Here is an 11758-nt window from a genome sequence, read left to right as displayed (position 1 = left end):
CGCTGTTCCTCGGACAGCAGAGCACCGCGTATCCCCGCGAGTTCTGACGATCTCCCTTGCCATCCCCGGCAGCAGCTCTCCGAAGTTTCTGAGTAGCCTTTCTTGGGGAGGACTTTGCCATATGCGAAGTCGCCCGCGTCCCTGGACCGGTACCCGATTCCCAGCCGCTCCCGTCGTGCAGGAGCGGGGCGAGCGCGGCGGAGGTGACGGGTCCCCCAACCTCGGGCCACTGGGAGGAGCAGCTTGTGGTTGGGGTTCGCCCTTCCCCCGCTGTTCTTTTCCGCGTTTCGTCCTTCCACGGTGGGGTCGGGCAGAGGTGCGGGGGCTGCCGCCGCTCCAGCTGAACGCCGCAGAAACGAGTTCCGGAGGGGCGGCCGTCCAGCGCCGCGGAGGTATCCGGCGGCGGGGGCGCCGCGGCCCGCAGGGGGCGGAGAGGCACCGGCGAGGCGCGCTGGTGGCCGGGGAAGAAAGGGGGAGCGGCGCGGCAGGCACCGTGCGGGGCTGGCCCCGGCCCGCGCCCTCGCCCCGCAGGCAGCGAGCCGCAGAGAGGTGAGCGCCGGGCCAGCCGGAAAGTTGGGAGAAGTTTTGGCGGTGGGGGGGGGACGGCCGGCGTGGATCCCTCGGGAAGTTGAGGTTCTGAGGCGAGGCCGGGACGGGGGCGAGGCCACCCAGAGACGCTGGGCGAGCGGCCGCCTCGTGCTGCGGGGCCCGGTGGGGCGGGCTGTGAGCGGCGCCGGCCCCCTCCCCCTGTTCCCCGCCGCGCCGGGGTGGCCGCCGGGCGTCGCGGGCCCTGGCGCCCCGTTCCCCCCGCGGCTGGCGGCGGCCGGCCTGGAGCCGGGGCCACGCTCCTCGGGGAGCCAGCAGGACTTTAGCGGGGAGGTTCCGCCTGAGTTGAGCAGAGGAAAAGAGCTGGCGGTGCTGCCGTTCCCTGAGGCAAGGTGTTTGTGAGTGCGTCTGATGGGCCATTGCAAACTTCGTTCCCGGGTGAGCCGGCAGGGGCGGTTCGCGGCGGGTGAGAAGTACCTTAGGATGAGTTTCTTCCTTTGTTCGCACTTCCACACCGTGTTCAGCGCCGGATTGACCGAAAGGTAAAGCGCCGTGCTGGCCAGGATCCGACGTTTGGCAGCGGCTTCCCGGGAGAGCCCGGCTGGACTCAGTCGGCTTCTGCTGCTTCTTTTGCTCTTCTTTAAGGCAGTTGAAGCAGAACAAAGTTATGTTTGAAAGATGCACTTTTTAGTCTCGCTCGTCAGTAAGTGACAGCGTGTTTTACCTCTGATAGTATCCCCCTGTTGTAAACGGTTTTTTTTTTTTTTTTTTTTGGAAACGCATATAAGTTAAAGAAGTGCTGCCTTCTAGCAGCAGGTTTTCCTGCGGTTTGAATACTTGCATACAAGTTGTTCCTAGGGAGTGGCATAGGAAATACTACCTGTATTCTTTTACCACCTCTGCTGTCTCTCTGTAAAAGAAAAGAGCGTTGTGTATTAGACGTCTATTTCCCTTTTGCTTTTCTAATCATGTTGAAATAATACAGCTTTTTGGTGAGTAGATACCTTCCTTTTATGCTGTAAACTATTTATTTTTTAAGTTTTTGATTTATTTGCTGTGAAATCCTAAAATCTCTTTTAGGAAACTGAAAGGCGAGCTTTAGTAGTCATCCCAGAAGAAGTAAAATGCCTTTAAACTCTCGAAGATTTACTTTTTTTTTTTTTTGAAGTTTAAAACTGAGTTCAAAATCAGTAGAACTATTTTTGTTATCAGAAATTTTAAGGTACCATGCTAAATTTCGATTAAACTCTCATTTACACAGATTGGAAGTCTGCTTTTCCTTGCACAGGTGATGAGTTCAGCATTAGGCACACTACTAAGTAACTGCCTACAGATAAACAGTGGAAATTCTCCATGTGAATCTTTGTTTCATTCTGATTTCAGAATCTTTGCCTGCTATTTGAATATAGCTGCTGCATTTTCCTTTTAACAGCTAACATCTCAAAAATATAAATCAAAGTATGTCATGAGATTAACTCATGATGTGGGGAATACAAACATAAAACTTACTGGGCTTTAGTCACAAGTTGAAACTGTTGTGTTAATCTCTGCGACAATGTTCGTTTTTTGAATAACTTACCAGCTTTACTAAAGTAACACTACCATACACTCTCATCATGTGTTAATTTTCTGAATACCAAAATAGACACCCCCTCTCTGAAAAGCAAAAGACACTTAACTTGTTTGATTGGAAAGTGTGTTGAAACAGCTAAACCTGGTATTTCTTTTTTCCCATCAGACTACATAAATAATTGCTTTTAAACAATTGAAGAGGTAGGTGTAACCACAGTTAGTGCAGCTTGCAAAGTCACACGATCTCTCATAGACTGCTACACTGGAAATCCTGACATGACTGCTTAGTTTCACAGTGTGTTTCTGTCAGACATAAGTTGAGTGTGCTGATCAAAACTGACCTTTAAGGTAAATAGTTAATGTTTTGTGTGGTGGGTAGGTTCTTCTGGACTTAATTGGTAGAGCTTGCACATAGAAAAAGAATAGCAATGAGACCAAGACTCACTTGGGTATATGGCCTGATTTAGGACCTTTTTCTACCAGTGACTTCTGTTGGTGGGGGAGTAAACATGTCAGGGTATGCTGCCCATATAGATACATTATGTATCTATGATAAGCTTGGTTCAATGTATCTATGTTAAGCAAGATAAGCTTCGTTCGGTCTTTCTTTGCTTGCTTGGCATTGAAATTGCTGTTTACTAAGTTCTGTATTTTATGCTTAAAACTTCCAAATCTCAAACTATAAACTTTGAAATCCAAATACTGTAAACTTCCTGCTAGGAGAAACAGTCTTTTGTATGATTGCTATCTTATCCATCTTAATTTGTAAGTTATCAGTTTGAGCTCTGCTATCTCCAGAATTAGACCTTTAATGTGAAGACAGTTCATATTTCTGAGTTGTGTTAGTATTTTTTCCCATGTACGAATTCTGCTAATGTTTTGATGTGTTAGTAGTTTTGATAACAATATAACTAAGTAGTAAAACTGTCTAACATATCCCAGTGCTGAATTTGCATATAAATAAAAATTATCTGAATAATAATTTCCAGATAGGAAATCAAAGTTTGTTTGAAAGTAGCTTTTCAGCATAATATGGTGTGCACTTCTTATAAATTTAGGGCTATGATGTTTTGTTAAGCAAAGGTTGCCTTATGCATTGAGCATAAATACAGAAAATTCTAAACTGGTCATATTCCAAAGCTAATACAAATTTAGGAGTACCAAGTGTAGCCTTTGGCTAAAATGCTTCTGAAATTCGGTCATTCTGGCACACTTTAATGAGCCATCTGAGTTTACATGTAACACATTATCAGTTTATCTTAATACTTCCGTACTTTCTCTTAAGTAGCTAACTGTCTTTGTAACTGGAATTGCTTAATATTTTAGATATTTTCCAAGATTACACTGTGTTGATTTTCGGATAATCCTAGTCAACATTTTTTAGTTTCTAGTAGCTATATGTAAATTATGACAAGATGGAAATAGTGTTGTGTAAAATAAATTGCTAACTTGTTTTTATCTGGCGGGGTTAACTGTTCAGCTGAGAGGTGCTTTTACGTTCTTGATTGTGACTCAGCAAGTCTTACGGGTTACTGCTGAGGAATGGATTCTCTTACTGGTGGTTACGTTATTGTTTGTAATGGGCTGCCTGTTGCTGGTTCTGAGCAGACTTGAAGTTATTACAGAAGAGCAGCAAAAAGTGCTCAAGGCGTTATGGCACAGAAAAACGTTTACAGTAATAGTAAAACATTCACATGTGTTCAACTTTGAATATTAATGAGAAGTTTGCATATCTTAATGTAGTTTAGTACATCTTAGTGTGGTACATGTCCTGTCTAAGGTGCCTGAGATGTGAGAAGCAAATGATAAAAGATACAGATACAATGTTTTATATTATAAATCTACCACTTCAAATAGCCTGTTGCCTCACATAAGCCTAGGTAGTGAGTTAGCACTCTGATGCTACGGCATCAGAAGTAAAGCTAGGTTTTGGACTTCAGTATAAATTAATAAAAATCCTAGTGTAACTGAGGGAGAAAAGAGGGAAGCATCTGATCAGATCACCATAAAATTTGATCATTAAATAGATTTTGGTAATAGGTGGCTTCCAAAATTCCATCAAGATGGAGAAGAAGCTGGGTTTGCTGATTGCTTAGAAATGGTGTTTTAAGCAATCTTCTTAATATTGCCTTTTAGGCCAGTCTGGTGGCATCTCGAAAATTTCAGAGTTTTGGAAGTACTGATATCAATTATTTATTGCAGAAATTTGGTTGTGTGTGGGAGTCTTTGTTTGTTTTTTTGGTTTTAAGCAAATATTTGTTGACTTGGCAGTATGCTAGGGCATGAAGCCCTGGAGACTCAAGTGTCTCTGTATTCCCAGGACATATCATAGCCTAGGAAGAAAAGTAGATAGGGGAGGAATAATACTGTTAACCCTTTGAAACGGTGACTGTTCTGACCTCATTCATTTGCCCTCCCAACCTTTTCTTCATCCAGTGTTAAGACCTTGTAAGTATTGGTTCCAGCTAGTGACTTACTTTGAAGAGCTTTAAAGCTTTTTATTATTTGCTTATTCACTTTTTGTTTGCTGTATTTATAGCTTTAATTGTGCAACTTAAATGCTAGATTTGGAAGACAGGCACACTTTTCTTTTTCTCCTTCCAAAAGGATACTCCTTTTCATTACTTCTCTGCAATACTTCCTATAGTTTGTGTGCATCTGAGTCTTAAATTCCTGTTAAAATCATTGAGCTTGTAATGTCTGTGACAGAATTCCTTCTTCTGAGGTTTTGAAGTGAACTGTTGACACAAGTAGATTAATTTGCTCTAATATTTGCTAGTGGGCAGAGTCAGTCCACAGAATGTCAGCCATTGTGATCTTTCACATACCTACCTGAGCAGGTAGGAAGTAGGGACGGGAGAAATCACTGTAAGAGAAAATGCGAGTGGAGGAAGGAGACAACATGATGTGATATTATTTTAGCAGAGGTGGACAGAACTAGCATGAAGATAGGCACTTAGGAGTGGTTTACAGCCAAAGAATAGGATATGGGCAAACTAGGGCTAAAATGTGGGGAAAAAAGGTCAGGAACAATGAAAGAAGGACACAGTTAGTAATTAGTATGATTTGTATAGCAGATTGGCCAGGAAAGAAAACTCAGAAGGAGAGGTAAGGGAAAAAATTTGAGGATAAGTAGGGAAAGGAGAAAGAAATGAATGTGTACTACTTAATCAAAGTAATCAAGACAATGTTAGATTGCTTTCTACTTGCTGGAAAGAAATTTTGCCCCCAAGATCTTGTTGAAAGCTTGGGCTTGTTGAGGGAGCCTTCTGAAGCTTTGGTTTATTATCCTGTGAGACTTGGGGAAGTAAAGACTGTCGCTGTAAACCCCAATGAAGAAGGTGATTCCAGATGTCTTGTTCCTGAGGTTTCTGCCTTTCTTCCTACTGCAGTCTTGCCTAGATTTAGGTAGTGAAAATGCTACACTGACTTCTTTCCTTTTGACAAAAGGCAAAGCCAGTGAGGGTGTGCCTCTATGTCTGTCTTGCTGTTCCAGGCTCTTTCCTTGTCATTTCTGGAGTGTGTTGGAGAAACTTGACTGAAATGTTCCTCCAGTTATTTTGATAGTTCTCAGAGCTCTTGATGCTAATTTGTTTCAGATCTGTTCTGAGAGGGGAATAAAGGAATAAGTCTCATTCTTTATGGGCTTTACAACTTAGTGGTGCTTGATAGTTTGTTTTTTTTTTTAATGATAAGCACTAGTCTTACAAGTGTAGTCAGAGCTGGAAGGAATACAATAAGAATTATCCTCTGTTTATAATATTTATAATTCTTGGAACAGGTGCACATAGGATACTTTAAAGAATTCATAGTAATATCAAGCCACCTCTTGCAGTTTACTTCCACATAGTTGGACATCAGCCATTTTACAGTCTAAATGAAATGACAGAGGAGAATATTTTACTAGAAGTCAATGTCATGTATGAAGTAGAGAACTGGAGTGAGTGTTCACTACTCCAGATAAGTTCAGACCTAGTTTGTTTGCTTACAGCAGACATTGGCATGTTTCTTCTAGCATGTTGCTTCATGGGGTTGTTCATTTGAGCTTAACTCTGTGTTCCCCTCGTGTTGCATTAGTAATTCCTAGGCTTTTGATGTAATGGATTCTTGGCTTTTTTTAATCTGTGTTTCTATTACTGCAATAATTTTGAAGCTTTCTGCAAGAAAAGGCTATACTCTAGATGTGTAACTTACAGTTTTCTTAACTGTTAATTCTGAGCTAAGCATCAGTGTTTATTTGATAAACATTTGAACAGTCGTAAGTCTTACCACATCTCTTTCTTGTTTCAGGGTTTCTTTGTAATTGCTGCCATGGGAAGATACTTGACTATGCTGTTGCTGCTGATGCTGCTGGTGCAGCATTTTGGAAACTGTGAAGGAAATCAAAGGCCACATCATGCTCCATCAATGCAATTTACACAAGTACAATATAATGCCACTGTGTATGAGAACTCTGCAGCCAAGACTTACGTTGGGCATCCAGTGAAAATGGGCATTTACATTACAAATCCACTGTGGGACTTAAGATACAAAATTATTTCTGGTGACAGTGAGAACTTGTTCAAAGCTGAAGAGTATGTTCTTGGAAACTTTTGCTTTTTGAGAATACGGACCAAGGGAGGAAACACAGCTATCCTTAACAGAGAGGTGAAAGACCATTATATGCTAACCGTTAAAGCAGTTGAAAAAAATACAAATGCTGAAACGCGCACGAAGGTCAGGATACAGGTTCTGGATATAAATGACTTGCGGCCTTTGTTTTCACCAACATCTTACAGTGTTTCTTTGCCTGAAAACACAGCAATAAGGACCAGCATCGCAAGAGTCAGTGCAACAGATGCAGATATAGGAACAAACGGAGAGTTCTACTATAGCTTTAAAGAAAGAACAGATGTGTTTGCTATACATCCGACTAGTGGAGTGGTAGTTCTAACTGGTAGGCTTGACTACTCGGACACTAAGCGTTATGAGATGGAAATTCTTGCAGTGGACCGTGGGCTGAAGCTGTATGGTAGCAGTGGCATAAGCAGTATGGCAAAACTAACTGTTCATGTAGAGCAAGCGAATGAACATGCCCCTGTTATTACAGCTGTTCCATTGACTCCATCAGGATCAGACACAGATCCAACGTATGCAGTTGTAACTGTAGAGGACAATGACCAGGGTTCAAATGGGGAAATAGCATCATTAAATATTGTTGCAGGAGATGCACTTCAACAGTTCAAAACAGTGAGGTCTGTTCCAGGTGGCGGAGAATACAGAATAAAAGCCATTGGTCCGGTCGACTGGGAGAGTCACCCTTTTGGATACAACCTTACCCTGCAAGCTAAAGATAAAGGGAATCCCCCACAATTTTCTTCTGTAAAAGTTGTTCATGTGACATCACCACAGTTTAAGTCTGGTCCTGTCAGATTTGAAAAAGATATATACAGAGCTGAAGTAAGTGAATTTGCCCCTCCAAACACACCTGTGATAATGGTGAAAGCTGTACCTAGTTACCCACATTTAAAATATGTATTTAAAAACACACCAGGAAAAGTAAAATTCAATTTAAACCCTCACACTGGTCTTATTACCACGTTAGAACCCATAAAAGCACAGTATGCATCCCATTTTGAACTTGAAGTTGTGACAAGTGACAGAAGAGCTTCTGCAAAAGTATTAATTAAGGTACTGGGCATGAATAGCAATCCTCCTGAATTTACTCAGACATCCTATAAAGCCTCCTTTGATGAAAATGTGCCAATAGGTACAAGTGTCATGACAGTAAGTGCAAAAGACCCTGATGAAGGGGAAAATGGTTATGTGACCTACAGCATTGCAAACCTAAATCCTTTGCCATTTGTGATTAACCATTTCAGTGGGATTATTAGTACCTCAGAAGACTTGGATTATGAATTGATGCCAAGGGTTTACAATTTAAGGATTCGAGCCTCTGATTGGGGTATACCATATCGTCGAGAAGTTGAAGTTCCTGTTACTATTACTTTAAATAACTTGAATGACAACATACCTCTGTTTGAGAAAATAAATTGTGAGGGAATAATCCCCAGGGATCTTGGTGTTGGAGAACAAATAACAACTGTATCTGCTATTGATGCTGATGAGCTCCAGTTGGTAAGATACCAAATTGAATCTGGAAATGAACTGGATTTATTTAGCCTAAACCCAAATTCTGGAGTCCTTTCTCTCAAACAGTCACTAATAGATGGCATAGGTGCTAAAATGTCTTTTTACAGTTTGAAAATTACAGCTACAGATGGAGAGAACTTTGCAAAACCATTGTATATCAACATAACTGTAGCTAACAGTCGCAAACCAGTCAACTTGCCATGTGAAGAAACTGGTGTTGCCAAAATGCTTGCAGAGAAACTCTTACAAGCAAATAAGTTGCACAATCGTGGAGAAGTTGAGGATGTTTTCTTTGATACTCACTCTATGAATCTGCATGCACCTCAGTTTAGAAGTACTCTCCCCAGTAGCATTGAGATAAAAGAAGACCAACCTGTGGGCTCCAGCATAATATCCATGAATGCTACTGATGTTGATACTGGCTTCAATGGAAAGCTGGTGTATGTTATTTCTGCAGGTAATGAAGACAGTAGTTTCATTGTTGATATGGAAAGTGGAGTGCTGAAAATTTTATCTCCCCTTGACCGAGAACTAAAAGATAAATATACCCTCAATATCACTGTCTATGATCTTGGAATACCACAGAAGTCTGCCTGGGCCCTTTTAGATATAAAAATTTTGGATGCTAATGACAACCCACCAGAGTTCCTCCAGGACAGTTATTTTGTTGAAGTAAGTGAAAACAAAGAGCCCAACAGTGAAATAATTCAAATTGGAGCTACTGATAAAGATTTGGGGGCTAATGGAGAAGTCAAATACTCTCTTCTTACAGATACAGACAAGTTTACTATTAATTCTGTGACAGGAGTTGTGAAAGTTGTAGGGGTCCTGGATCGGGAGGAACAGCACGTCTATTTGTTGAAAATTGAGGCTAGGGACCAACCTACTGAAGAACCTCAATTATTTTCAACCGTTATTTTGAAAGTGGCTGTAGAAGATGTCAATGACAATCCTCCCAAGTTTATTCCTTCTAATTATCATGTGAAAATTCGAGAAGATCTTCCTGAGGGAACTATTATTACGTGGTTAGAAGCCTATGATCCTGATTTAGGCCAGTCAAGTCAAGTGCGGTACAGTCTTTTGGACAGTGGAGATGGCACCTTTGATGTTGACAAACTAAGTGGAGCAATACGTATTGTACAAAGACTAGATTATGAAAAGAAACAACTTTATAACTTGACTGTGCGGGCCAAGGACAAAGGAAAACCCATTTCATTGTCCTCTACGTGTTACGTTGAGGTTGAGATAGTTGATGTGAATGAAAACTTGCACCCCCCACAGTTCTCCATATTCGTGGATAAAGGCTTTATAAAAGAAGATGCTCCTGTTGGCTCCTCAGTAATGACAGTATCTGCTTATGATGAAGATGCAGGACGAGATGGGGAGATCAGATATTCCATCAGAGATGGATCGGGTATAGGAGTTTTTCGAATAGACGAAGAAAAAGGTAAGGTGGCTTTCTGTTATTTTTTTATACTAAATAAAATCAAATGCCAAGAAAGAGGTAAGAGAAGCAGCATTGTCACAGCTGATGTAGGTGTTTTTATTAGGACAAGAAGATGTCACCAACAATGTGTATTGTTGTGTCTGCTACTTTAGTGAAATTATTTTTATACATTTGATAAGTAATTTCTCTCTAATATTCCCACTTCCATCCAGCCTACCTAAAGCCATGCTTAAGTCTTAAAAGCTATGCCACCCAGAAAAAGTAATACTCTTGATATAAAACAGAGGTCTGCCTCATGTGAACACACACACATGCTGTCTTGTGGACAGTGGAACTGTTATACTTTTCAGTTTTAAGTGACATATCTTTTGCTCCTTTTACTGGAGGTATGAGTGGCTGTGGTATTGCCATACATGCTGGTTTTGTTAGTTACTTTCAGAGTCTACAGGTGCCCACCTAGAAGTCAGTAAGCAGCGCCTTCTTCATTGAAAGGCTTCTGCCAAAGAATGCACTGATGTAGCCTTAGAAAAACCTCCTATGAATCAAACAGACTGAACTGTTGCCTTATTTCATTAATAATGCATACACTGATGAGCAATGTGAAAATTTTTCCAGTGTCATGTGTTCAGAAGAAACATAATCTTATTTTCAGTAAAATTCTAGTGCTGACTTCTAAAATTTTGGTTGGATGTTTGTGTAGCTATCTATTTATTTCTTTGATAAAGATAGAGCATTGATACTTTGCAATTATCTAAGCATCTTGAAATAAATTGAGGAGGAAGCTTGTGCAGAATTTGTCTACAGGTTACATGTAGGTAAATGATGACATATGTGATCGATTTCTTAAAGAAAAAACTTGAAACTAAGAATAAAAGATGGGAGTGATGTCTGATTCATCCAGTAGTCGTTCTGTGTGTTCTATATGATACCCAAAATATTGAATGTGGATAATAGAGATTCATGAAGCCACTTTACCCTTTAGGGTTTAGGTGAACAAACTGTTCCTGACTTATTTTTTCTTCTATAGAAAGTCAGTTATTAAATTATGTGGTTTGTGGCTAAAGAACTAACTCTACAGGTTGAAATGTAACAATGCTTCCCTTAGCTTTGCTTTTAACAAAGCACATAGTTAAGATGCTGTAACAGATTTTCTAAAAGCGGAGGATTGAATACTTTCTTTCCAAGACCTTGTAGTTTCACTTTCGGCCATTTGCTTTGTGTGCAAAGTATTAATTTGTGTATCATTATGCCTTTCTTTTGACATAAGTACATTAAAGTTCACTGCGTTATGGTATTTTAGAAGTGTCTCTAGTTGTCCTACAGAATGAGTCTGTGTTTGGCAATTTATCATCTGAGTGATAGATACCAGTAAGTGAGAATGAACCTGTTTATGGGTATGTGGACAGGTATGTGTGTTTTTGTGATGGTACTACCATGGCACAATTAGTTGTCTGCATGTGTTGCCTCTCTAGTCTTTTGGCATAAAGCTAGTTTACTTGACTGACGAATTGGTGTGAGTTTAAGTAAGTTGCTTTTTATCAGCTGGGTTTACAAAGTTGGCCCAGCCTGGGGCAAAGCCAGATTCTATTTAATAATATTGTCCAGAACAGTGGCTCTGTATTTTCAAGGCAGGGCAGAGGCATTGTCTGTATTCATATCTGGTATCTAGTGTTTGCAGTTCTTCAGGGATGAAAGTAGAGGGATTTGGTGGGAATGGGGTGGTGGTAAAGAGGGGTTGCTAGTTTTAATCTTATTGAATGAATTCCACTTATGACACGGGTGTGGGAAAGAAAGTGTTTATTTCAGTTTGGTTGATGTGTTTTTTCCATCAAATGGTGATCTTAAGGAACTCAGGAAAGGACACTGAGTATGTACAAACTTGACAATGTAGCTTAAAATTTGGATTGACACTTTTTATTTTGGTAAAAAGCCATCAGAATTGTTCTTGAGGGCACTCTTTATACTGCAGTGTCTGAATATTTGTCATGTTTTTCAAAATAGACTGGCCTTGATACAGGGAGCAGACTGATTATCAGCCAACAAAGTACATTGAAGACTTTG

At 40.8% G+C, this 11758-nt stretch overlaps 1 protein-coding gene across 8 annotated transcripts in view; it reads left to right on the top strand.

The window, feature by feature from the left end:
• FAT1 (FAT atypical cadherin 1) overlaps positions 1-11758 on the top strand; it is a 108376-nt gene that overhangs the window by 1735 nt on the left and 94883 nt on the right. For 6 of the 8 annotated variants that reach the window (XR_006020605.1, XR_006020606.1, XM_042053748.1 and 3 more), the window contains exon 2: positions 6409-9697. Coding sequence is in view for 6 of the 8 variants with exons in the window: in XM_042053748.1 (XP_041909682.1) it covers positions 6430-9697 (3268 nt within the window). In the remaining 2 variants the exon portion in view is untranslated. Of the gene's footprint in view, positions 1-467; positions 550-1022; positions 1089-6408; positions 9698-11758 lie in introns of those variants that run through there. The other 2 variants (XM_042053744.1, XM_042053745.1) reach the window with 2 other exon arrangements.

Source organism: Corvus kubaryi, unplaced genomic scaffold (genome assembly GCF_017639235.1).
Source record: "Corvus kubaryi isolate FWS band 111438036 unplaced genomic scaffold, C.kubaryi_AGA036_p1.0 split1-131, whole genome shotgun sequence".
In the NCBI taxonomy this organism is placed as follows: domain Eukaryota; kingdom Metazoa; phylum Chordata; class Aves; order Passeriformes; family Corvidae; genus Corvus; species Corvus kubaryi.
Note: the sequence above shows the minus strand (reverse complement) of the source record. Positions and strands in the feature narration are given on the sequence as shown.